The sequence below is a fragment of the Papio anubis genome, chromosome 17 (genome assembly GCF_008728515.1).
Source record: "Papio anubis isolate 15944 chromosome 17, Panubis1.0, whole genome shotgun sequence".
Lineage (NCBI taxonomy): Eukaryota > Metazoa > Chordata > Mammalia > Primates > Cercopithecidae > Papio > Papio anubis.
Window position 1 is genome coordinate 17,488,020 of NC_044992.1, and position 23,801 is coordinate 17,511,820.

Sequence of the window (23,801 nt, forward strand, 5' to 3'; positions counted from 1 at the left end):
CGGTCTTTTTATCGCCTGCTGATCCGCGCACGCGCCATAAAAATTACTTTACGGTCTTTATCTCCTCCGTATGGATCGCATATCACTTACTTGCAGTTCATCACTCCTTTGGGATCCTTTTCACTTACGCCCACGGATCATCACTTGCCCCGGTCCGCATATCACTTACCCCACCGGGATCACGCGCATATCGCCCCGCCCAAAATCGCATATCACTTGCACTTGCAGGATCATCGCACTTGCCGCCGGATCGCGCATATCTTGCTTACGCGGGATCCGCGCATATCGCGCCATTTGCGGATCAGCGCGCGCGCGCATTCGCGCCCCATTTTACGGATCGCGCGCATCGCGCACGCCATTGGATCGCGCATCGCGCCATTACGGATCGCATATCTCCGCGCCCATTTGATCCGCGCATATCATTATTCGTACTTTGCGCCTTTCATACTTATCTGCAGTCATATGGCTGCGCCTTATTTTGGATCGTGATATCTATCGCGCATTATTTACGCACGCGCGCCTTTCGCCCGCCTGGGATCGCGTAGCATCATCGCACCGAGTACGGATCGCGCACTTTTATCATCACGCGCCATTGCGCATCATGGTACGCGGTCGCGCATATCTCCTCCGCGCTTAAAACCCCTGATCCGCACGCCTCACGCCGCCTTTACCGGATCCTTTTATCCATAGTATTGGATCGCATATCTCACCATTTGGATCGCACCTCATCCAGCCATTACGCGCGGCTTTTCGCCTTGCCACAGGATCGTATATCGCATACATTACAGATCTTTTGCCTTATCTTCGCATCAGCCCCACAGTCTACACCTCTCACGCCCTACTTCTGGGTTTTCACCACTGCCCGGGGCCCTGCTTGGGCTCTGCAGCTGTGTCCCAAGGCTGCGCCATAGATTTGTCTACTTCCCCTGCCCCCTCCCTGCTTCCTCCCGGCCTCTGCAGTCTTCCTGCTCTCCACCTACGTGATTGCCTCGGGCCCCAGGCAGCTCCTCCCCCGGGATGCCCCACGCTCTGTTCTGTGACTGCCTTGCTCTTGATCACCTTTGATGGCTGCTGCAGTGCAGGCAGAACCCCCGTAGTCCTCTGTTCTCTACATGTCCCCCTTGGCCATCTCCTGTTAATCAGGGTGGTCATTTCCACCCTGTGGTTTAAAGGGCCCAGGTGCATGTGGTGCATGTGGCCTGGCATATAGCAGGTGCACGGTGCGCCTGTGCTGTATACAGTAGGTGCCTGTTGTTTTTTGTAACAATAAGATTCTGGTCAGTGTTTGGCACGTGCAGTAGGTGCTTAGTGAGTGGTCATCAGATGAGTGAATGGAGGGGTGTGCAGGCCTCACAGGAACCCAGGGGTAGCCCTGACATCTGCCTTCCCTGCAGCCATGAGGATGGCACTGTGAGGTTCTGGGATGCCTCGGGTGTGGCGCTGCGGCCGCTCTATAAGCTGAGCACAGCTGGCCTCTTCCAGACGGACTGTGAGCACGCTGACAGCCTGGCCCAGGCTGCCGAGGACGACTGGCCACCCTTCCGCAAGGTGGGCCCCTCCCCTGGCCCTGATGAGCTGGTCCCAACTCTGCCTGGACTCATTACTCCTTCCCATCCCTCTAGGTGGGCTGCTTCGATCCCTACAGTGACGATCCCCGGCTTGGCGTGCAGAAGGTTGCTCTTTGCAAGTATACAGCCCAGATGGTGGTGGCTGGCACTGCAGGCCAGGTAGGGCTGGGTGTCCCCTGGGTTGGAGATGTCAGGGAGGGCTTTCTGGAAGAGATGGTTCTGAACTGGAGGGTCTGGTGGAGAGGGAGATGGACTGGCACAGGCAAAAGCCAAGGTGGGAATAGGGCTCTGGGTGGGGCTGGCTGGGGTGAGGACAGATGGGAAGTACGCCTGTTGCTGGGGGAACCACAGTGTTGAGGAGGGGCGGGAACTCATGTCAGTGCTGTGCTCCGGCGCTCATACTTATTGCTAAATGGGAGATAAAGGCTCAGGGTAAGGGTGAACATTTGCCCTTAGAGGGCAGGGACTAGTGTGTCTTGGTCATCACTGTGTTCCTTGTGCTCAGCGAGGGCCTTGGTATACAGTAGGCATTCAGTGAGTGCTTATGTAGCTGATGAACTGAAGACAGTCCTAGAACCACCTTGGTGGTGGGTGGGGCTGCTTCGGAGGCTACAGGCTGAGTGGGGCCCAGGGCGGCCCCTCCCCTGTGCTGATGCTCACCCTGCTTGGCTGTGGGCTCAGGTGCTGGTACTGGAGCTCAGTGATGTGCCGGTGGAGCAGGCGGTCAGCGTGGCCATCATAGACCTCCTCCAGGACCGCGAGGGCTTCACGTGGAAGGGCCACGAGCGGCTGAGCCCACGCACAGGGCCGCTGCCCTGGCCTGCTGGCTTCCAGCCCCGTGTCCTGGTGCAGTGCCTGCCGCCAGCTGCTGTCACCGCTGTCACACTCCACACCGAGTGGAGCCTCGTGGCCTTTGGCACCAGTCATGGCTTTGGCCTCTTCGACTACCAGCGCAAGAGCCCTGTGCTGGCCAGGTGTGTGGGGTGGGGGCGGCTGGGCAGCTGGAGCCACCAGCGAGATGGGGTCTGGGCTTCTGTTTCCACCTCTTGTGTTTGGTGTGGCAAAGGCCCCACTAACCTCCATTGCCCCATAAGAAATAACCTGGCAGCTCCAAGAAGGACATTCTCAGCACCAGCAGCAGCTGGGTCCACAGGACTGCGCCAGAGGGGCTGTGACTCCCTGACCTGGGTGCCTCCACAGGCCAGCAGGAGTGTGGTGGCTGCTCCAGGAGGCTGCTCTGTAGCACAGCTGGACCCTGTCTGCCCCCAGGTGCACTCTTCACCCCAATGACTCCCTGGCCATGGAGGGGCCGCTCTCCCGGGTGAAGTCTCTGAAGAAGTCGCTGCGCCAGTCTTTCCGGCGCATTCGCAAGAGCCGTGTCTCGGGCAAGAAGCGGGCTGCTAATGCCAGCAGCAAGGTGAGCTGGGGTGGGCTGCACGGGAGCTGTGCCTGTGTCCCGTGCCTTGGCCTGGCCCTGGCCTGGGACCCCTGGGGCCTGCTTAGCTCAGTGCTCCTCCCTCGGCAGCCCCTGGGCCCTCCAGAGGGATGAGTGAGCTGAGCTGGGTGGTGGAGGAATGGTAACAGAACATAGGGCGCAAAGCAGGATGCAAGCCGCTGGGGTGCTAGGGAGATGGTGTTCAGGAGCCCCTGCCCGGCAGTTGCAGGAAGCCAATGCACAGCTGGCCGAGCAGGCCTGCCCCCATGACGTGGAGATGACGCCCGTACAGCGCCGCATTGAGCCCCGCTCTGCCGATGACTCCCTATCAGGCGTCGTGCGTTGCCTATACTTTGCCGACACATTCCTTCGAGATGGTAAGGCAGGGGCAGAGAAGGGGCAAGGGTTGGGGAGGCTGGCCTCAGTTGGCCACGTGGGAGATGGGTGGTGGGACTGCACCTTCCAGAAGGTTTGAAAGTTTTACTGAATGTGACTGGGCACAGTGGCTCACGACTGTAATCCCAGCATTTTGGGAGGTTGAAGTGGTGGATCACCTGAGGTCAGGGAGTTTAAAGACTAGCCTGGCCTTGTGGTGAAACACCTCATCTCTACTAAAAATACAAAAATTAGCCAGGCGTGGGCTGTAATCCCAGCTGCTTGGGAGGCTGGTGGGAGAATTGCTTGAATGTGGGGCCGGAGGTTGCAGTGAGCAGTCGTGCCACTGCACTCCAGCCTGGGCAACAGGGTAAGACCCTCTCCAGAAAAAAAACCCTTACCATCCCAGCTCCCCAGGGGAACTGCTGGAGTCTGTGTCCCTTGGGGAGCCGGATGGTGAGGACAGGCTGGAGTGGGCCTCTCCCGATCTGAGCCAGGAGAAGGAGGTTGGAGGCCTGCGTGTGGATGGTGAGGTCACCAACCCAGAGCCCAGGGTGGGCATGCATGGGCAGCTGTAGCTGGAGTGGGCAGGTGGTCGAGGGAAGTGTGGCTCAAGGAAAATGCCTATATGGCCAGAGGCCGAGGACCTGGCTTTGATTCTCGGTGGCCTGGGAGCCCTGGGAAGGTCCTGGGTTTGTTGATTGAGTCACTGATTGATTTTGAAGTTGTACAATGGGAGAATTTCAAACATACACAAAAATAGAGAGGTGGAAAGTTGTCCCACATATCTCACATGCCTGCTGCCAGCCGTGTGCCCCTTGCGGAGTCTGCCCACCTCCCCCACACTCTTTGCTGGTTTTTTGCGGGGGTATTTTAAACGAAAACCCAGACACAAGCGCTTCAGTGTGTTCCTGACAGATGTCACTGACAGTCACTGCTCACATCATGCCCTGTAGAACCGATGTAAATTCCTGAGTGTCATCTGCTTGGTCTATGAGCTCAGCTTTCTGATGCCATTTATTTGTCGAGAGTCTTTGTGCAGTGGATTTTCCCACTGTCTGGATGTGGCGGGTGCAGCTGGAGGTGGGGGGTTCTTTGACTTTTTGTTTTTTTCTGACTACAAAGACCCAGAGGAGGACAGCCTGGGGTTTTTTACTTGTTCCACTGGCCTGAGAAAGCCGATAGGTTCATGTTCATGGCCGGCTGGGGCTCCTGTTGGGCATGTTTTGAGTTGCGCAGACACTTACTGCCTTAGGATCCATCGGGTCATCAGAGAGCAGGTAGTGAGTCTGCTCTTGCTTCTGCTGGGCTGAGCTCCGATTCTCCACTAAAGCTTGTCCCCCAGAGGTTCAGTTCACACAGGCAGAGCAGGGTCGATGGATGGGCGTCCTAGGTGTCCCCAGGCTTGGCGGCTTCCTCTGGCTGCCACATAGGGAACACACTGAAGATGAAGGGGGTGAAGCAGGGCTGAGACAAGGCGCACTTGTCGACAGAACTAGCAAGGGGATGCGGGGGTGGAGAAAGGAGTCGGGGTCTTCTGGGGCTTGGGGCCTGAGTGATGCTAGGATGGAGCTGCATTTACTGAGATGGGGGCTGAGGGTGCAGTGGGATGGGTCTGGAGGGCTCGGTCTGGTTTGGGTGCCCATCGGCATCCTGTGCAGATGCTCTACAACTGTTCGGGCCTCTGCAGGAGGGCTGCATCCTGGGCTCTGACTGCAGTCAGCAGCATAGAGCTGGGGTCTCAGGCCTTGAGACTGGAGGTCACCAGGGAGGCATGGGACAGGAGGGAACCAGCCCTGAGTCCCAGGGTGTCATAGTTAGGAAGCAGGGGTACAAGAGAGGCAGGGCGGGACCTGCAGTCTGTGGGGAGCCCACAGGGGAGATGCCTGGCCCACAGGGAGCTCCCTCTTCTTGCATTTGTTTTCTGCAGGGGCCCACCACGGGCCCACCATGTGGGCTGGCACCAACTCAGGCTCCGTGTTCGCCTATGCGCTGGAGGTGCCGGCAGCAGCAGTGGGTGGTGAGAAGCGGCCTGAGCAAGCGGTGGAGGCCGTGCTGGGCAAGGAGGTGCAGCTGATGCACCGGGCGCCTGTGGTGGCCATTGCCGTGTTGGACGGGCGTGGCCGCCCACTGCCCGAGCCCTACGAGGCCTCACGGGACCTGGCGCAGGCACCTGACATGCAGGGTGGTCACGCTGTGCTCATCGCATCTGAGGAGCAGTTCAAGGTGAGCCATTATAGTCTGGGGGGGACTCCCCTCCAGGCCCCAACCTCATGGACACCACTGGACCCTCTGGAACCCCTTCCTGCCTGTATCCCCCACCGTTGGGACCCTAATTCCCTTGCACCCCAGAAAACACCCCCAGTCAGCAGAGAACTCCTACGGAAGAACCCTGATACCCCGTCAGCCTGCTCAGTTCCCCTGGGAGGGCAGGAATCTAGTCCTATCTCACTGTGCCCTACGAGGCTCCTGTACCCTGCCCAGACCCCTGATTCCAGTCCCCAGGGGCTCTGCCTCGAAAGAACTCTAGGTTTGATGGGGATACCAGTCTCATAATCTTGGCACTCTGTGATTGATTTTGTCACAGATCGAGAGAGGGCCTGGGAGGTTTCTGGAGTACAGTGTGAAGTCTGGAGTTTAGTGGGGCAGTCAGGTGTACAGGCAGGGGAGGCCACGTGGCAGTGCAGCTGGGCTTTGTGGTGGGAGCTGGTGGGTCAGCAGCTGTGAGGGTGAGGGGCCCTGGGGATGAGGACAGGGCCAGGCTATGTGCTCACCGGCCACCTGCTGTCAGGTGTTCACACTGCCCAAGGTGAGCGCGAAGACCAAGTTCAAGCTGACGGCCCATGAGGGCTGTCGTGTGCGCAAGGTGGCGCTGGCCACGTTTGCCAGTGTGGCCTGCGAGGACTATGCTGAGACCTGCCTGGCCTGCCTCACCAACCTGGGTGACGTCCACGTCTTCTCGGTGCCTGGCCTGCGGCCCCAGGTGCACTACCCCTGCATCCGGAAGGAGGACATCAGCGGCATCGCCTCGTGTGTCTTCACGCGCCACGGCCAGGGTGAGACGGGGCGGAGGCCGAGGAGGCCTCCCTCAGGCGAGCGAGCTGAGCGGGACCAGTACTGCCTGGGAGCAGGAAGGGCACTCCGGGTGGGCACTGGCCCAGGCCACGGAGGAGCTGCGGTTGGTGGCATCTCCTAACTGCACTCCTCATTCTTCTGTCCACCCAGGCTTTTACCTGATATCCCCGTCAGAATTTGAACGCTTCTCCCTAAGTGCCCGGAACATCACAGAGCCACTCTGCTCTCTGGACATTAACTGGCCCCGCGATGCCACCCAGGCCAGGTGGGTGGAGGGGCAGCCCCTAGCCTGGGGGACCTGTGACCAGGGCCAGGTCTCATCCCACCCCCGAGATTGCCTTCCCTGGGCGCGGGAGTGGGAGGGCAAGGATCTAGGGTGCCAGCCTCGAGTCATCCACCTATGGTCCCCATCATGGCCCCATCTCTGCAGTTACAGGCTCCGAGAGTCACCCAAGCTGAGCCAGGCTAACGGGACCCCAAGCATCCTCCTGGCCCCACAGAGCCTTGATGGAAGCCCTGATCCAGCCCACAGCAAGGGACCTGGTGAGGGGGGCATGAAAGGGGTCCAGACCCTGGCCCCACAGTGCCCTGGGGGAGGGAGTCAGGACTCACATAGCTCAGGGATCGGGCAGGCTTCTGTAGGAGATGGGTGGTTGTGTGCTCATTGGTGCCACTCCTCACCATGGGCTGCCTTTGGGTCTGTGTCCCCAGGCCCCCAGGTGCAGAGGGTGCTAAGGGTCCTGGTAAGGGCTGATCACTTGCTCCCTGCAGACACCCCAGAGCCACCCGAGACTGCACTCTCACCCATGTCCATCGACTCAGCCACCAGTGCTGACACCACGCTGGACACGACAGGGGACGTCACAGTGGAAGATGTGAAGGATTTTCTGGGGTGAGGCTGGTGGGCAGGTCCACAGGAGGGGCTGCCCTGTCCCCTAGGCTTCCTCCCCAGGGCTGCCAGGGGCTCCCCTGCCCCAACCCCTGAGCGCCATCCCCATCTTGCAGCTCCTCTGAGGAGTCGGAGAGGAACCTGAGGAACCTGGCAGAAGATGAGGCCCATGCCTGTGCCATCCTGATCAAATGAGGTGCTGCAGGGGTGGGGCCCTGGTCCTCACCACTGGCAACGTCCACCCCCTTCAGCCCCTGCCTGGGTACCACTTGGCCCTGCTCTTCCACCTGGGACCCTGGCAGGCCCCTGTGATTGTGGCACTCTGAAACCTGGCTGCCTTCCATGGAGTGCCTCAATTGGGGCTCACCCAGACACCAATGTCATGGCTGGGTATTAGAAAAGCAGGGCCAGCCCCTCAGCCCTTGTATGTGGCAGGTGGTGGTTAGGACAAGACCAGATTAAACCACTTAGAGGTGGCAGTAGTTTGGAGCTTGGGAGCTGGTTTGGCCAGTCTGTTTCATAGATGAGATCACTGAGGTGCATGAGGTCAGGTCTCATCGGTTGGGCCCAGCAAGTGGCTGACTTACCCTGCCTGAGTCTGTGGATCCTCACCTAGATCTGGGGCCCGTAGATCTGCCCAGCGCATTTGCTGCCTCGTGCTCCCAGCCACCTGACTGTGGGCCATAGCCTCACCCTGCACAGGACATGGACACCTCCCAGCTCTTTGTCTGGTGCCCCTCCCTGGCCTCAGTGGGGCATATGTGGCCTGGCGCTTGGATACCCACCTGGAGACTCAGCAACCCCATCTCAGGCGGTTACTGAAGGGCCCTGCCTGCCCTGCAGAGGAGACAGTGGCAGCACCTGTGTGGTCCGGCCACTGTGGCAATCCATCTGCCCTCTTTGGCCCTCCCTCACCTTCTGCTGATACCTCTTCTCTCCCTCTCCCAGGAAGGCCAGAACTATCCCGACCTCCACCTGCCCTGCTCGGAGCTGGAGTGCTGGATCCCTGGCACCTGCCTGGCCCCTTAACATAGACCCACGCCTGCTAACCTGTAGGCTCCACTGGGACCTGCTGTCCTGTCCTGCCTGACCCTGGGCCCTGGAGCAGCACCAGCCCCAGGGTGTGGGCCTGGGACTTGGGCCAGAACTGAGCCCTCTTGCAGGCATTTGGCTGCCCTGGGGGCCCACTGCCTAGGGAAGAGGACAGGTGGGGCCCAGCACCTTGTGCCACCTCCCGCTCCACACACCGTCCTTCCCCCTCACTTTGCAAAGAGTATTTTTCTAGCGCCTGGGCTGGACGGTTGTTTCTAAAACTATTTTGGTACCTGGTCCTGGGCCAGTCCCCAGCCTGTCATGAGTGTGTGTGTGTGAGTGTGGATGTGACTGGGAGCTCTGCTGGGCATCCACAGCTGGGGCCTAGTCAGGTGTGTGTGTTGCGGGGGGGGGGGGGGGGGGCCCAAGATGAGTTTCCCTGTAGATTGTACCTTGGGGTTTTTTTCTGTTATTTTGTTAAAATTAGCGCCATTTTAATATTAAAAATACTGATTTTTAATATTGAAAATAAAAGCATTTAATATCTCTTAAAGGGCAGCCACATCTGCTTTATCCCTGGCAGAGAAGTGAGGGGGTTTCACACGTGCTCACACTGTGGAGGGAGTCGGATTTCCCAGACCCCTGAGAGCACCTGTCAGGGTCATCCCCATTGGTGCTGCTTGAGGCTACTGGGGACTGTGGCACTGGACGTGGCTGGAGCAGGCATTGTCACCTCAGTATATTCTTTGCTAGCAGACAGTGGATGAGGGCCCCTTCCTCTTCCTCACCAAGCCTGGGGCTGTGCCAGCCTGTCTTAGGCCAGGGTCTTGCGGAAGGCACTCCAGGCATGGAAGCAGCGGGTAAAGGCGTGCTGCTCGTTGCCCTTGCGGACCAGGCGCAGCCGGCGCGGCCGCTCATGTTCCTTGGACCGCATGTGCTGGATATACACCTGGCAAGGGGACAGCGAGCCTTGGGTGATGACCCCGCCCTGCCCACAGGCCCACCTCGGCCCTCCCTCCACCCAGCTTACCTGGCAGGCCTTCAGGCTCAGCTTGATCTCCACCTGGCTAGTCTGGGTCCCCACCCACATGTAGACCTGTGGGGGCAGCAGAGGAGATACGGTCGCATGGGCGCCTGGGAACACCCCCTTGCTCCTGGCCCCAAATTTCCCATTTATAAGTCTATGGGCGCCGCCTCAGATGGGCAGGGCCAGTGGCAACATCGCACCTCTTGGCCGTTGTCTAGCAACATGATGTCATCATCTGCCAGGTCATCTTGACAAAAATCGGAGCATTTCTCAGTCACTGCGAAGTAGCCCTTCTCGTTGGAGCACCTGGGAATCAAGGGTCAAGGTGAGGCCAGAGGTCATAAGCAGCAGTGCCAGGACCGAGGGAAGGGTCGGGGCCCTGGCCTCACCGGAAGAGCCGTGTGTGCTTCATGTACTCGGCATCGTCATCATAGGGCTTCTGTGCCCCAATGCCCACCCAGAAGAAGTTCTCAGGCTCCTCGCCTTCGTTGATAACCTGCGGGAAAGGCCAGTCCAGCCCAGGGCCCCTGCCTGCCCTGGCTCCCCTGTGTGTGCCCGCCCGCCTGCCCGCCTGCCTCCTGACCTGCTTGCTGTAGGAGGTGTCAAACATGGTGTTCAGGATGTCTTCTGCCAACTTGGCTTCGTCAGGGTCTGACGCCCGGCCCACCCAGGCATACACGATGCCCTGGTTGTCGTCACTCTCAAAGGGAACCTGGGGAGTGTGCAGGGGTGGGGGTGGGGGTGTTTGCAGCTGACTCAGCGCCCAAACACCACACCCTTTGGTCCACGGAGCCCTGGCTCATACCCACAACCCCACCTTGAGGATGAAGCAGAACTCAGAGTTGAGAAGACTGGAGTCAGTGTTGATCTGGATGCACCTGTGGAAGGGATGGGGCATCAGCAAGGAGTCAGGCCTGGTTCCCTGACCCCTGCTCGCCACTGTGTCCTCCCCCAGCCAGGCACCGGGTGCAGAGGGCGCTGCCGTTGGTGCGGATCTGGTAGAGGCTGGGCTGCTGGGCGCCCTGGGCCGCCTTCCTCTTGCCCCGGTGGATGATGAACTTCCTCTTGAAATGGGACAGAAACTTGGGGTTCTCCTGCTGCTGCGTCATGCGTACCACCTGGGGATGTGGAAGTGTTAGGGGCAGCTCCCTGGACCCCCACCTTCCCCTCAGGAGCCTAACCTTCTCTGGGTCTGGGCCCCACCACACCCCTCCGCCTGGCCTCGGGCTCGCGGGGCTGCCAGGCACACCTCCAGCTTCCCAGGGAAGAGGCTCTCGAACTTCTTCTGCAGGCTGAAGGTGAAGGTGAGCCAGCCCATGTTGGAGGCTTCGCGGCCCTGCCAGAAGTACACAATGCACTGGAAGTCCTCCTCTGGCTGCTTCTCCTCTGCCTCAGCTGTTGCCTCCTCGCCTTCTTTGCCCTCGGCCTTCTCCTCCTCCTTGTCTTCCTTTTTTTCCTCCTCCTCGTACTCCACGGGCACCCAGTACCTGCCGGGTTGGAGGGTTGTGAGCAGGGGCTCGAGCCCTCAGCACCAGGGGAGGGACCTAGGGAAGTGAGTGCTGAGGTGGCACCTGCAGAGGAAGACGTAGCAGTCCTGCGTATAGAAGTGGCCAAACTCCTCTTCCGGCAGCCGTGCAAACTTCTTGCCCTCCAGCACGAAACCCTCCATGCCGTCTAGGTCTTCGTTCCACTCCTCCATCAGCTGCTCTGCCTGCAGGCAGCAGGGACCCGCCCCGCGGCAGGTCTGAGTGCGCTGTGCGCATAGGCCCCGCCCTCGGCCCGCCCCCCGGCCCCGGCCCGCCCCCCGGCCCCAGCCCCGCCCCCACCTCCGCCAGCGACATGGGCGGCTGCCGCGGCAGGAAGAGCGCAGTGAGGTCAGCCTTCATCTGGTCTTTCTTCTCGGCGTCGCGTTTCACCTTCCCAGAGAGACCCGGGCTCTGCAGCACGGCCTCCGCGTTGCGCGTGTAGTCCACCGTCAACACGTCGTCCCAATTCTTGAACTTGGCCTTGAACACCTGCCAGGGAGGCCATCAACTAACCATAAGGGGTACGGCATGGTTAAGGTTAGGGTTGGAGGACGTAGCCTGAGGCTTGAGGCGGGACCCAAGGGAGATCTAGGGCGGGGCTTGGGAGGCGGGGCCTCGGACACGGAGGTAGGAATACGAGTGGCAGCTTGCAGAGGGGGCGGGGTCTGGGCAGAGTCAGCAAAGAGGAGGTGGGTTTGGGCCCAGCTCTGTAGGGAGACAGTGGAACCACAGGAGTCAGGGCATGTCAGGGTGTAAGGGTGTAAAGGCTGCTGGGGAGGGGCCTCCGAAGCAGCAAGCACACCTGCGCCTCGGTGCCCTCCAGGCTGCGGCTGACCGTGGCATGGCGTGGCCGGTGCAGCATCCCGCACAGCTCCTGACCCAGCTTGAGGGCAGCAGCGCGCACCAGGCGCGGGGACTTGCGGCCGAGCCAGATGAATACGTCAGACCAACAGTCCAGAATGTACACGCAGCGTGTGTCCAGCAGACTCTGCAGCTGCAGACCGGGAGCCTGGAGGTCAAAGCCCAGCCAACAGGGAGCGATCCGGCCCCGCGCCCTCCTCCTGCATCTCTTACCAGCCGCATTCTTGGCATCAGCTCCACCTTGGGACGCTGCTTATGTTCCACGGAGAGCTTGTAGTTGATCTGCGGCAGCTCCAGGTAGCCCAAGCCCAGGCCCACCTGGCAGGAAGGATGAGCATGGCAGGGAAGGGGTCTGGAGACAGGAACCTCACCCACACAGCCCTCTGCTCTGGAACCAGCCCTGCCCTGCAGCGTGGCTCACTGACTGCTCCCGTTTCCCCCTCCCTGTCAAGTCTTTTTAGGCATATCCTTTCAGAAGGGCTTTTAAATGCCTGCCCTCTCCAGGCCCTTCATGTCATTTCTAATTCTCTAACTTGTCCCTTTCCTGTTCACAAGAATCTGGATAATTGAGCCAAGGTTCCCAGCCCTGGCACTGGGCGCTTCTGTCTCCCCTCCCGCCCCACCATCCTGGAAAGACTCAGTCAGGCTACTTCTCGAAAGCAGCCTCCGGACCTTTGCTCATACTGTTTCTTGTCCAGAAGGTGGCACCCTCTCCCCACCAAAGTCGAGATGGAGCCCACAGCCAACTACATTGGTGTGTAGCCTATTCCCCCAGTCAGCGGGTCAACTTGGGAGGCCACGGTGGGCCTCAGCAGCAGGGCTCACCTTGTACAGCTTGGGCTGGGGCGGCCAGAAGTCATCAGGCACGTGCTTCTTGATCTCAGAGGGCTCCCCACCCAGTGCCTCCCAGAACTCTGGGAGCTCCTGGCCCTGCACCAGCAGTGTGATCTCGGCCTTCCCTTTCCGCTCATTCTTGTTAATTTTCTCTGCAAAGAGCCTGAGAGCAGGATGCAAAGTCATCAGCGAGGCTCGCACCCCTTTCCTTCGCACAAAAGACCCCACGGTATCCTCGTACCTGGCCTTGGTGGTGCTGCTCAGTGTGGCCTGGGCCCCCCGCCACACGTAGATGTCTAGCCCTCGGTCCAGAAGGAAAACAAACCTGGACAGGAAGGGGCAGGAAGGAGCTGTGATGGGGCTTGGGGCAATGGTCACCCCATACTCCTGACCCCACCAAAAAAATCCCTCACCATGGGTAAGCCTCAGGGATCCCCCGCTAAGCTCGTGGGCAGGAGTTAAAGGGGTTGCTAGAGAGCCTCCTCTTCTAAGAGGCCCACACCTGCCCCCACTGGTGGGGAGGAGGCTGAGGGTGAAGCACCTCCACCTCACATTGTTGGGGCTCACCTTGGGTCCAGAGAGGCTCCCTTGAGGGGCACAGGTTCCAACTTGATGTTCTTTTTCCCATACACACGATACATCCTGGGCGCAGGACAAGAGTGGCTCAGTGTAAGCACCAAGGGCCTAACTTAGGCCCAACACCCTCCCCTCCACCCCTTGCCAGCAGACTCCAGGTCCACGCCCCCCACTGCCCCCATGCCCTCACCTGGTGACGTAGTGCGTGTCTTCCACAGTGTAGAAGCCACTGGCTGTTCCACCCTCAATGTAGGAGATGTCGTTGTCAAACACCTGTGTGTGTGAGGGTGTGGTTCTTCATCACTGAGCTGCTCCCTCCCCCACCAACCACTGCCTCTCGGGTGGGGTAGAGAGTTGCCTACAGGTGAATTGAGCTACAAATCTATGATGCCTGTAATCCCAGCACTTCAGGAGGCCGAGGTGGGTGGATCACCTGAGGTTGGGAGTTCGAGACCAGCCTGATCAATGTGGAGAAACCCCGTCTCTACTAAAAATACATAAATTAGCCAGGCATGGTGGCGCATGCCTATCATCCCAGCTACTCGGAAGGCTGAGGCAGGAGAACCACTTGAACCTGGGAGGTGGAGGCTGCAGTGAGCCGAGATCGGGCCTGGGCAACAAGAGCAAAACTCTGTCTTAAAAAGCAACAGATCTGGCTGGGCACAGTGGCTCATGCCTGTAATCTTAGCAGTTTGGGAGGCCAAGGCGGGTGGATCACCTAAGGTCAGGAGTTCGAGATCAGCACTACTAAAAAAATACAAAAATTGGCCGGGCGCGGTGGCTCAAGCCTGTAATCCCAGCACTTTGGGAGGCCCGGTGGATCACGAGGTCAGGAGTCGAGACCATCCTGGCTAACATGGTGGAAACCCCATCTCTACTAAAAATACAAAAATTAGCTGGATGTGGTGGCAAAGCCTGTTGTCCCACAGCTACTCGGGAGGCTGAGGCTGGGAGAATGGTGTATGCCAGATCCGGAGGTGGAGCTTGCAGGCGAGGTCGCGCCACTGCACTCCAGTCTGGGGGACAAGAACAGACTCTGTCTAAAAAAAAAAAAAATACATGTGTGCCTATAAACATACACACATTGGGATGTTGGGATGTATGAAAAATATGGATGCGTTCACTCGAGTGTGTAAAGATGCCAGCAGCATGTTTAAATGCATGCATATCAGGGTACACAAGCAAGTGGGTTCATGGAAGAGTGGAAACCTGGGTGCATATGGGTAAAAAAATCTCAGGCGGGGGGTATTTGTACATAAACTCCATGTGTGTGTACATGCGAACATATGTCCAGGTATAACCAGCTGGTGGCTAACACTGCTCAGTAATTTATTCAAGACTGGACTCTGGTCCCACCCTTGGCCCCACCTCCTTGGCACCCAGGTGTGTCCCTGCCTCCTAATAACAGGTTTTGGCCTTGCCTCCTCACTGCTCTCGACAACACCCCTTCCAACCTACTCTCAGCTCCCATGTCAGCCCATTGGTCTAGCTCCCGCGCCCAGCCTTGTACCCTTACCCTTGCCTGGCTGAATTCTGCCCCATGTTCCAGAACTCTCCTTTACTGACCCAGGCTTTGGCTACCTTAGCCCTCACCCTGCCGTCTGCCTTAGGTCCCGCACAATATCGTTGATCCAGCCCCCTTTAATCCCAGCTCCCTACCTGCCCACCTGTTCTGCCTACCTTCCTTGGGCCCACTGCCCCTGCACCAGAGTTCTCTGGGTCCCCCACTCTGCCCACCCCCAATTTTAATGGGCTGGCACCTGCAGGAACTCCTCGCTCTCATCGCCCATCTCCTCCCGGACAGTGCGGCACTCGGCACCCAGGTAGTTGCGCAAGTTGACAGCGTGGATGGCAGAGCAAGCTTTCTTGTCGAGTGTGGCCTCCCCGCCAATCCAGTAGTAGATCTCCCAGTTGAGGGAGCCGCTGTCATCCAGAAAGGTCTGGAAGCCAAGGCACCGTCCACATCAGCCTTCGTCCTGGCTTTCCGGCCACCCCAGAGAGGCCACTCTGAATAGCACAGGCTTCCCAGCCCCAGGGGCTCTGTACTGCCCGTTTGTGCCCCTGGGCAGTACAAAGGTGCCTGGACCACCTCTAGCAGCCTGCCCACCTCCCACCTGGCCTCCCTGAACAAAACTCTAGAGTTGGAAGGAAGGCACCGGGCCACATGGCCCCTAACAGCATGCCAGGCCCTCACCTTGAGCACGATGTAGCAGTCAGCCTCGTAGAACTTGCCGTGGAAGGCTTCCTCCACTAGCACAGGCACAAAGTTCTCGATCTGCCAGATGGTCAGGCCGGGCAGCTGGCCCACATCCTCCGTGAAGAACTCGGAGTAGTCAAGGCGTGGCTTCTCCAGGCCCTGGTCCCAGCGCCGCACCTTCCCGCCGGGGGCCCGGGCATCTGCGCTCTCCTGGGGGCAGAGTCAGAGCATGGCTTGACTCTGTGAAGCCACTCAGGCTAGTCTTTACTTGCTACCCACACCTCAGGGACTTTGCACAGCTGTTCTCTCTGCCCAGCGCCCCTCATCCCTCTTGGCCAGGGTCAGCTTTCAGTAGAAGTTAAGGCTCCCTGCCCTGTCCCAGCCCTGGCCTGGCTCACCTCCTGCTTTTTGTTCTTCTCCTGGGCAACATCTGACATGCCTTTCAGCACCTGCTTGGCCTGGTCATCCTGGGCTGAGTCCTTGCGCCTCCGCAGCCGCATCTTGCGAGCCATAGGGTCCTTGGGCCCACTCCCTGCTTAAGGGAGGGGCAAACAGCTGAGCCCTCACTGGGCCTGCTGCCCCCTTGGGCATGTGACCCACCAGGGTTCAGAAAGCTGTACGCCACCCCATTTACATGGTGTCATCTGAGGCCTGGAGAGGAGTCCCTGCTCCCAGGCCAGATCCTTCCCTACTTACCAGCTGCAGCCGCGGCCACGGTAGCAGGGGAGGCACCTGCCAGCCGCAGCTGGTTCTGCAGCGAGAAGTCGATGTTGTACCACTCAGCGGCACGGTCCGCGGGCTTGGGCGGCATGACCAGGTTGGGGTTCTCCCGCACATCCAGGACCTGCCCCGTGGGGTGAGCAGAGCTGGCCCTGAGCCTGGGTCCCACCTCCCAGACACACCAATCCAGTTTCTTGCTCTTGTCTGCAGCCGCCAGGGCTGAGAGATCAGGGACCTGGGTTCTCCTCCCACCCACCTCTGGGGCTGGTTGGGGGTTTAAATGAGACTATGGAGTATACTCTGGATGCAGGGAGCTGGCCCACCTTCTCCCCACGGGCACCCTGGCACTGGCCACCCCCCTGAGGAGGCCTCTGCTGGGTCCCCCTTGCTCCAGGGCACACCCCTTGCTCATTTCTCTTGAGCCCTCTAGGCCAGCACGCCTGACCTCGATCTCCGTCAGGAAATGGATGGCTTCTGGGAGGGTCACCAGGCGGTTCTTGTTCAGGACCAGTTTCCTCAGCTTTGGGCACCTGTGAAGACAGGGCCGGCCAGGGCCTCAGGGAGGTGATGGACAAGGGGAAGTGGGCAGGAAACCCCTAGTCCTGGGCAGGGGAGGCAGGTAGGGTCAGAGGAACAGGCGGGGGTCTCTGTTCTCTGCCTGAAGGACTTCTCAGAGCCAAGAGACCATGTTATGGGCACTGTGACCTCCAGAAGGGGAGGGAAGCAACACTGCATTCCCACCTCATGTGGCCTTGTCTCTAACAGTGCCCTCCCAAGGGTGCTCTCAGGAGCTCAAGCTGGGAATGGCTGGCATGGGACTGTGGTCTTCATCCACAAAGGTGAATTAACCAGGCCGGGCGCGGTGGCTCACACCTGTAATCCCAGCACTTTGGGAAGCTGAGGCAGGTGGATCATTTGAGGGCACGCGTTCAAGACCAGCCTGGCCAACATGGTGAGACCCCATCTCTACCAAAAATACAGAAATTAGCTGGGCGTGGTGGCACACGCCTGTAATCCCAGCTACTCAGGAGGCTGAGGCAGGAGATTCGCTTGAACCCGGGGCTCGGAGGCTGCTGTGAGCCGAGATTGCACCACTACATTCCAGCCTGGCCAACAGAGAGAGACTCTGTCTCCAAAAAAAAAAAAAAAATTAACCCATCTTCATTTTGTCTGCCTTGCACCGACCACAGGGTGGGCTCTGACTACGATCCTGGGGTTCTCTGTGCTGGGAGCGCCCCTGCTAGCCCCAGCCCTGCCCAGCACCTGCAGAGACTCTCAGGGATCAGCTCCAGGTTGTTGCTGGCAGCCATGAACTCCTCCAGGTTGGCGAGCTTGCCGATGCCCGAGGGCAGCCCGTCAAAGTCCAGCTTGTTGGAGTTCAGGTACAGCTTCTTCAGCTTGCTCAGCTTGCAAATGGCCGACTGGAGGGGGAATGGGCAGGGGTGGGAGGTCAGGGCCAGGCTCACCGCCTCCCTCCCATCCCCCTACCGAGGGCAGCAGACGCACGGGCAGTGAGGTGAGCTGATTTCGGGACAGGTTCAGAGTTTCCACGTGCACCCACTGGTCTATGCACAGGGACAGCTCTGTGATCTGGTTGCTGCTGAGGTTGAGGCGGCGCAGGCTGGGGAGGGTGTACAGGCACTCAGGCACCCGCGTCAGGTCGTTGCAGGACAGGTCCACATCTGGGGTGCAGGGTGGGGTGCATCAGCTGGGGCCCATACAGCAGGTGCCAGGGCAGCCAGCCCCAGTGTGAACCCCAACTCTGCCACCTCTGAGCTGCGTGGCCTTAGGCAAATGACGACTGCTGTGCACCCAAGTTTCTCCATTTGGACAAACTCCCTCACACGGGGCTTGGGAGGGGTGTCTGGGCATAAAGTCAGTGTTAAGACATCATCATAATCGCAGACCCTGCAGCTTTTTCCCTCTGGGCACTGGTCTGAGGAGCAGGGTTCAATCCCCTTCACCCATAAGGAAGCAAGAGGGCCCAAAACGGGCCACAGCTCAGAGGGGCTCCTGGGGCTGCCTGACCTGCGAGGTTGCTCAGACCCTCGAGGCTGGTGGGGAGGTTACTCTGGGTGCGCTGGGTGCTCCGCAGGTGCAGGGTCTGTAGGGCGGTCATCGCTGGGAGCTGCCTGCCAGGGTGATGTGAGTGGTCAGGGCCAGGGCCCACCTAGGGGGTGTCAAGGGTGGGGCCTGGCAGGGCAGGACCAAGAGCACAGGGCCCTGAGGGTAGGTGTGAAGTCTCATCTGGCCAAAGGGACAAGCCCAAGGGTGGTTGCAGGGCGTGTAAGCGGGAAGACAGGACTGAGAGGTGGACATGATACTTAGGAGGTTGGAGACTGAGGGGTGCCGCCTGCATGGAGGGATGGCCCAGTGGAGAAGGGCTGGGGCTCTGGGAAGTTAAGGGGCCAGGCCAGACTCCTCAGGGTGGCTTCTGCAGGAGCGCGGCCCGAGGGGGCGCCCACCGGAGCTGTGCATGCAGCAGAGGGTTCCCATTGAGCACGAGCGTCTGCAGGTGCACCAGGCGGCGCATCTGCGGGGGCAGGCTCTCCAGGCGGTTCTCGCTGAGGTCCAGGTACAGCAGGTCGGTGAGGTTGATGAAGAGCTGGTTGGGGATGGTGTCGATACTACAGGTGGGGAGCAGGAGCCACCTGAGTCAGCACCGGCCACCCCGCCAAGGCCCACCTGCCCCCTGCCCCCGGCTGGCCTGGCACCTGTTGTGGCTGAGGTTCAGCACCAGCATGTTCTTGGCGTTCTCCAGCTCCCGCGGGCACTCCGTCAGCTGGTTGTGGCTCAAGTCCTGGGTAGAAGGGGCAAGACCCAGGTCAGGGGAGTCTCCACCCTGCCAGGCTTCTGCCAAGCTTGGGGATCAGGCCAGGGCACTGAGTTGGGTGTGGGGGTAGATGAGGGGGTTTCAGGGCCAAAGGGAAACAGTCAGGGACTTGGGAGGAAGAGTGCCTGGGTTAGGGATCTGACTCCAAAAGTGACCTCAGGCAAGGTACTATCCACTCCAAGACTCAGTTTTCCCATCTGCAAAATGGGATGACAATGGCCCCAGAGACTTTTATAGTGAGTGGGGATTGGATGGTCCGGCTAGCATAGGGGCCAGATGAGTGGGTAGCCACTGACCAGGACTGAGAGGTCATCTAGCTTGAAGATGTCATCGGGGACTCCGGAATTCTTCAGACAGTTGGCTCGGGCCACGATGGCCTGGGAATAAACCATAAGAGTCTATGATTCTTGGCTTCTACTCCCAGGAAGGAACAGAGAGTCTAGAGAGGGACACCTCCTCAGGAGGCTCACCAGAGGCCAGGCCTGAGGACTCTCTTACCTCTGGCCTTTGATCAAATAGCCCCCTCTCTTGGAGGGCTCTTACTAGCCTCCCAGTGAACTCCTATTCACACCTCAAAGCCCAGCTCAAATGTGCCCCGGAGCCCAGCACAGGGCCCTCAGGGAATCTTTTCTGTTCAAATAATTTCTCTTCTTCTTAATGCCAGAAGGTAAGATAGGGGTGAGGTCTGAGTCAGGGTTTTCAGAACAGAGGGAGAGAACTTGAAATCAGCATCTGGACTGAGAGGAAGTCTGCTTTCTCTCCCTAACTTAAGGCTGACACCTCCTTACACCTTACAGAGATGCAGAAAGCTTGAGCATGAGAGGGAACAGGGCCAGAGAATAGTGCTGTGACTGCAAGTGACAACGGGAGTCACTGGAGCTGCCCCGCCACTTCTCCAGTCCGAATGCCTGTGTGGCACCCTGCTGCTGCTTCCCGAGGTCACTGCTGCCCCTCCCAACCACTGCACTTGCAGATGAGATGCAGAAAGCAGACGGGATTTGTACAAGGTCACATCGCCAGGAAGTGGCAAAGCCCAGCTTTGAACTCAGAGAGTCCAAGTCAGAAGCTGTGCCCTAAACATCTCCAGGGCTCTGACTTCAGATAGGAACGGCCCTTGTTGAGGCCTACAGGGTCTGGCCAAGGGCCTGATGCCCTGGGACGTTCAAGTCTTGGGTAGAAGGTACACGGTGCTCCTGACCAAACCCTACTCAACCCCAGCTCTACCACTGCCTGGCTCTGTGACCTGGGGCAAGTAATCTGCCTTGGTGGCCAAGTTTCTCTTCCGCAACATTAGTGGAGGGTTAGAGCATATGAAAAAATCCTAACAGAATAATGGGAACATGGCTCAGCCTGTATTGGTTATTATTGCCGTAGTTATTGTCCATAATGGCTGGTAAGATTTTGGATTTATCTTTTTCCCAAGAGAATTCTCTGATCCACGTGGGTTACTTTACGCAGGGCACTGCTGTAACCTCTAACAAGGGGGCCCCTCTTGTGACACCTGAGCCTCTGAGCCTGACACGGAGGTGGGCAGAGATGCTGGCCCAGCCTGGCGTCTGGCCCAGGCTTCATGTCCCTGGCCAGACCCTGGTCCCAACCCCAAGCCCGGTGGCCTCCCGGCCAGCACTCACACGCAGTGACGGCAGGCTGGACAGTTCCCCGTGAAGCGTAGTCAGGTTGTTGTGGCTCACAGACAAGTGTTCCTGGGCCGGAATGGGGAGCACAGGCTCAGTACGGTGGATGGGGTGTCCAGAGTCCCTGCCTGCCTCCACAACTCTGCACCATCCAGGAAGGCCTCAGCCACGCTGGCCCAATTCCCCCTGCAGCCTCCCTCCCTCACGGACCCGGCCTCTTCTTGCATACCTCCCTGGACAAGGTGCCCACTCCCTTTCTTCCAGCTGTGCTCATAGCTGTCGGTGTTCTTCCTCTCTCTGGAGAAGTTGTTTGCCTTCTCCACAGGCTCTGCCCATCTGGCTTATCCACAGGGACCCTCCCCTGCCTGCCCAAAGCCCCTTACCAGCTTCTGCAGGGCAGCCAGTTCCTCGGGCAGGTAGCAGAGGCCAGTGCGGTTCAGCTTCAGCCATCGCAGGCTGGTCATGGCCTTGACATTCTCAGGGAAGTAGCCGCCCTGGGGGAAGGATGTCAAGGTGAAGCACAGAGCCCCTGCTCACCACATTCTATGGCTCCTCCAGCCCATGGGAGCCTTTGGGGAGCCACAGAACCAATTCTCACCAGCTGTGAGAACACAAACAAGTCATTTCATCATTGCACCTCAATTTCTTCACCCATAGAATGGGACTAATAAAAGCCCCCCTGTGACAAAAGTGTTGGCCTAAGATTTGTCTATCCTACTGGATTCTGGGCCCCAGGAGGGCCAGGACAAAACTGGCTTGTTTCAGGTGAGAGCCCAGCAGCCGGCACTGTGGTTAGCTCTGCTCAAATTCCTTCACCCAGCATTCCACGCTCTGACTGGAGGCCTAGGGTGGGGGATTCCCCCCTCCAAGCCTTTGCAAAGGCCCCACCTGTACCCTCACCCTGCCATCAGCACACAGGCGATTCACACAGCCAGGGCCAAACTCTTGCTTGTGGAGACCGTGGCTCCCCACCCTGCAGGGCAGGGCCGCATCACTGCACTCCCCCAGTGTGTGAACGTCCACCTTGGCACCCAGCCCTTGTGGCACCAAGTCTGGGGCAGCACGTGCCTTCAGTGCCCGCGGCTGGTATTCCTCTCCCCCTAGGGCCACATTCCCAGCTGGTGACTCAGACTCTCCCAGTTCAGCAAAGAGGAACAGAGACCCCAGGTTAGGGTGGTGGGGATGGGGTCAGGGAAAAGTGGTGTGGCCACTTGTACTTGGGGTCAAAAGTGTGTACACATGCAGGTAAACGCAGGAAAAACCTGCGTTTTTGTCCTCAGCCGCAGACTGACAACCCAGGTAGACCCTGCCAGTCACCCACCCTGAAGGTGAGGCTGACCCTCCAGCCAGCTCTTCCCTCCTCTCTTTTTCTGCTTCCCCTATGGTACGGCGATGCCTGTCTCATTCCTGAGTCCTGGAACCACCTCCCGCCCCACCCACTGGCTACAGAGGGCTGGGCTCCGTCATTTTCTCTCTCAGTACAGCAGCTGCTCAGACAACTGCCACCCAGCACCTGGCACACCCGCCTGACACACCCTCCACACCAGCAAATCTCACTACACCCCTTGCATCCAAGGAGGCGACTTTTTAAGCCCTTTCACCGGCTGAGAAAGCCTGGGCTCTGAGAGGGGAAGTGATCTGAGAGGCCCAGGATCACACAGGATGGCGGGTGGCGGTGGCGGTGGCGGGGAGAGGGCAGTGATGAGTCGGCTCCACACCCGCCCCTGGGCTGCCAGGCCGCCATCCCTGAGTCAGGGCCTGGCTTGGGCGTGTGACCTCTGGGGGACGGGGAGGCTCGCCCGACCCCCAGGCCACCATCCAGCCCAGACGGATAACACGGACGCGGGGTGGGGGCTCCCGGCCGGGTCCCCGGCGGGACTCCGAGCCCAAGTGTCCGTCCTGGGCCTGCCCGGCCTCGGTCTCCCCGTACAGGCACCGGGCGGAGGCCTCGGAGGTCCATTCCTGGCCAGGGGAGAGCCCCACCCCCGCCCCGGCCGCAGTCCCGGGGACGCGCAGGGCCTGGAGCCGGGCGAGACAGGAAGCGGAGGCCAAGCGGGCCGGACGCAAGAGAAGGCCTGCAGGGAGGCCCGGCACGCGCCCGGTCCAGCTCACCTTGAAGTCGTTGCCGCTGAGGTCCACGCCACGCACGAACGGCAGCACCCCGGTGGCCTCCATGGCGCCCCTCTAGCTGCCGGGCCGGGCAGGGCTAAGGAGCGCCGGGGCGGGGGCGGTGCGGGGAGCCACGGGCTGGGCCAGCGCCGGCCCCGCCCCTTTAACCCGCCCGCGCCCGTCGCTTTCCGCCGGGAAGTGTAGGCTTTAGGCCTCTTAGGGCCTCAGTTTCTCCGTCTGTTCGAAGACTGCAGTGGCATCAAGGAGTGCTGGGCGTCTCCTGTGCAGGAGCTGGAGGCTTCCACCATCTCCAGGCTTAAGTCCCAGCGTCTCAGGGTAGGGGCCGTAACGGCCGCTGGGCCAGGCACCGTCCCCTGTACTGCTGCAGCACATGAAGCTGGCCCTGACCTCGGAGAGATTCTAAACCCCGGCCCCGGGTCGCAAGGGCCCAGGAAGTGCCTGTACTTGGCTGACCGGTGGTAGTGAGACACCTGGCTCCTCGGGTCCTAGCTCTCCAGCTTCTGGACTTAGTTTCCTCATGTGTTGTTTTTATTTTGTTGAGACAGGGTCTTCTTGCTCTGCCGCCCAGGCTGGAGTGCAGTGGTGTGATCATAGCTCACTGCAGCCTCGAACTCCTGGGCTCAGCCTCCCGATTAGCTGGGACTATAGGCGCAGACCACCACACCTGGCTAAATTTATTTTTGTTTTTTTGTAGACACGAAGGTCTTGCTATGTTGCCCAGGCTGGTCTTGATGTCCTGGCCTCAAGTGATCCTCCGGTCTCAGCTTCTCAGAGTGCTGGGATGACAGGCGTGAGCCACCGCGCCCTACCCAGTTTCCTCATTTGTAAAATGCTTCCTAAGATTGTCACCATAAGTAAATGAACAAAGAATGCACGTGTAGCCTGCAGCATACAGCAGGCGCTCAGTGAGTGGCAGGTTATTATTCCGTTTTGTTTTGTGTGCCAGGTTTATTATTCCCACTTAGTGTCAGCACCCCTGTGCTCGTGCCCCCCTACAAAGGGAGGGTCCAGAAGAGAAGCATCTGTCTTGGTCCCTGCTGTTCACAGGGGGCTCGCCCTGGCTGACACATAGCAGGACCCCGATAAATG

The 23,801-nt window shown here is 59.5% G+C and overlaps 2 protein-coding genes across 11 annotated transcripts in view; one reads left to right on the forward strand and one right to left on the reverse strand.

The window, feature by feature from the left end:
- Positions 1 to 8,922, forward strand: part of LLGL1 (LLGL scribble cell polarity complex component 1) — a 20,872-nt gene extending 11,950 nt beyond the window's left edge. For 2 of the 6 annotated variants that reach the window (XM_009189821.4, XM_021928807.2), the window contains exons 12-23: positions 1,395 to 1,548; positions 1,623 to 1,727; positions 2,250 to 2,542; positions 2,838 to 2,985; positions 3,227 to 3,380; positions 5,309 to 5,604; positions 6,170 to 6,434; positions 6,604 to 6,718; positions 6,884 to 6,996; positions 7,165 to 7,345; positions 7,459 to 7,538; positions 8,291 to 8,922. In XM_009189821.4, coding sequence (XP_009188085.2) covers positions 1,395 to 1,548; positions 1,623 to 1,727; positions 2,250 to 2,542; positions 2,838 to 2,985; positions 3,227 to 3,380; positions 5,309 to 5,604; positions 6,170 to 6,434; positions 6,604 to 6,718; positions 6,884 to 6,996; positions 7,165 to 7,345; positions 7,459 to 7,537 — 1,903 coding nt within the window. In that variant the 3' untranslated portion in view covers position 7,538; positions 8,291 to 8,922. The remainder of the gene's footprint in view (positions 1 to 1,394; positions 1,549 to 1,622; positions 1,728 to 2,249; positions 2,543 to 2,837; positions 2,986 to 3,226; positions 3,381 to 5,308; positions 5,605 to 6,169; positions 6,435 to 6,603; positions 6,719 to 6,883; positions 6,997 to 7,164; positions 7,346 to 7,458; positions 7,539 to 8,290) is intronic. The other 4 variants (XM_003912422.5, XM_009189823.4, XM_031657399.1 and 1 more) reach the window with 4 other exon arrangements.
- FLII (FLII actin remodeling protein) lies at positions 8,888 to 22,977 on the reverse strand. Of its 5 annotated transcripts, none has more exons than XM_009189820.3 (30): positions 22,695 to 22,977; positions 20,966 to 21,076; positions 20,580 to 20,651; positions 19,245 to 19,325; positions 18,830 to 18,915; positions 18,581 to 18,742; positions 18,144 to 18,247; positions 17,622 to 17,797; positions 17,379 to 17,536; positions 16,561 to 16,645; positions 16,092 to 16,239; positions 15,794 to 15,927; positions 15,393 to 15,605; positions 14,959 to 15,138; positions 13,389 to 13,471; positions 13,190 to 13,264; positions 12,864 to 12,947; positions 12,614 to 12,785; positions 12,002 to 12,106; positions 11,730 to 11,921; positions 11,228 to 11,416; positions 10,973 to 11,112; positions 10,651 to 10,888; positions 10,365 to 10,519; positions 10,219 to 10,279; positions 9,985 to 10,113; positions 9,791 to 9,897; positions 9,602 to 9,707; positions 9,405 to 9,470; positions 8,888 to 9,323 (listed from the first exon to the last, which is right to left on the reverse strand). In XM_009189820.3, the coding sequence occupies exons 1-30, from the start codon at positions 22,755 to 22,757 to the stop codon at positions 9,189 to 9,191; spliced, it is 3,810 nt and encodes a 1,269-aa protein (XP_009188084.1). In that variant the 5' UTR covers positions 22,758 to 22,977; the 3' UTR covers positions 8,888 to 9,188. The 5 variants fall into 5 exon arrangements, with proteins under 5 accessions (XP_009188084.1, XP_003912473.1, XP_009188083.2 ...); XM_003912424.5 differs by having other exon boundaries at positions 15,794 to 15,930; XM_009189819.2 differs by having other exon boundaries at positions 8,888 to 9,470.
- Positions 22,978 to 23,801: the final 824 nt, after the last annotated feature.

What these genes read in the sequence shown, in the direction of transcription:
- FLII (XM_017950392.2), bottom strand. Translation starts at nt 22,757, where the DNA reads ATGGAGGCCACCGGGGTGCTGCCGTTCGTGCGTGGCGTGGACCTCAGC. An exon ending in GGGTCTGAGCAACCTCGCAG is followed by an intron (nt 17,798 to 18,143) that starts GTCAGGCAGCCC and finishes CCTGCACCCCAG; the next exon opens with ATGTGGACCTGTCCTGCAAC. An exon ending in TGCTAGACAACGGCCAAGAG is followed by an intron (nt 9,471 to 9,601) that starts GTGCGATGTTGC and finishes CTGCCCCCACAG; the next exon opens with GTCTACATGTGGGTGGGGAC.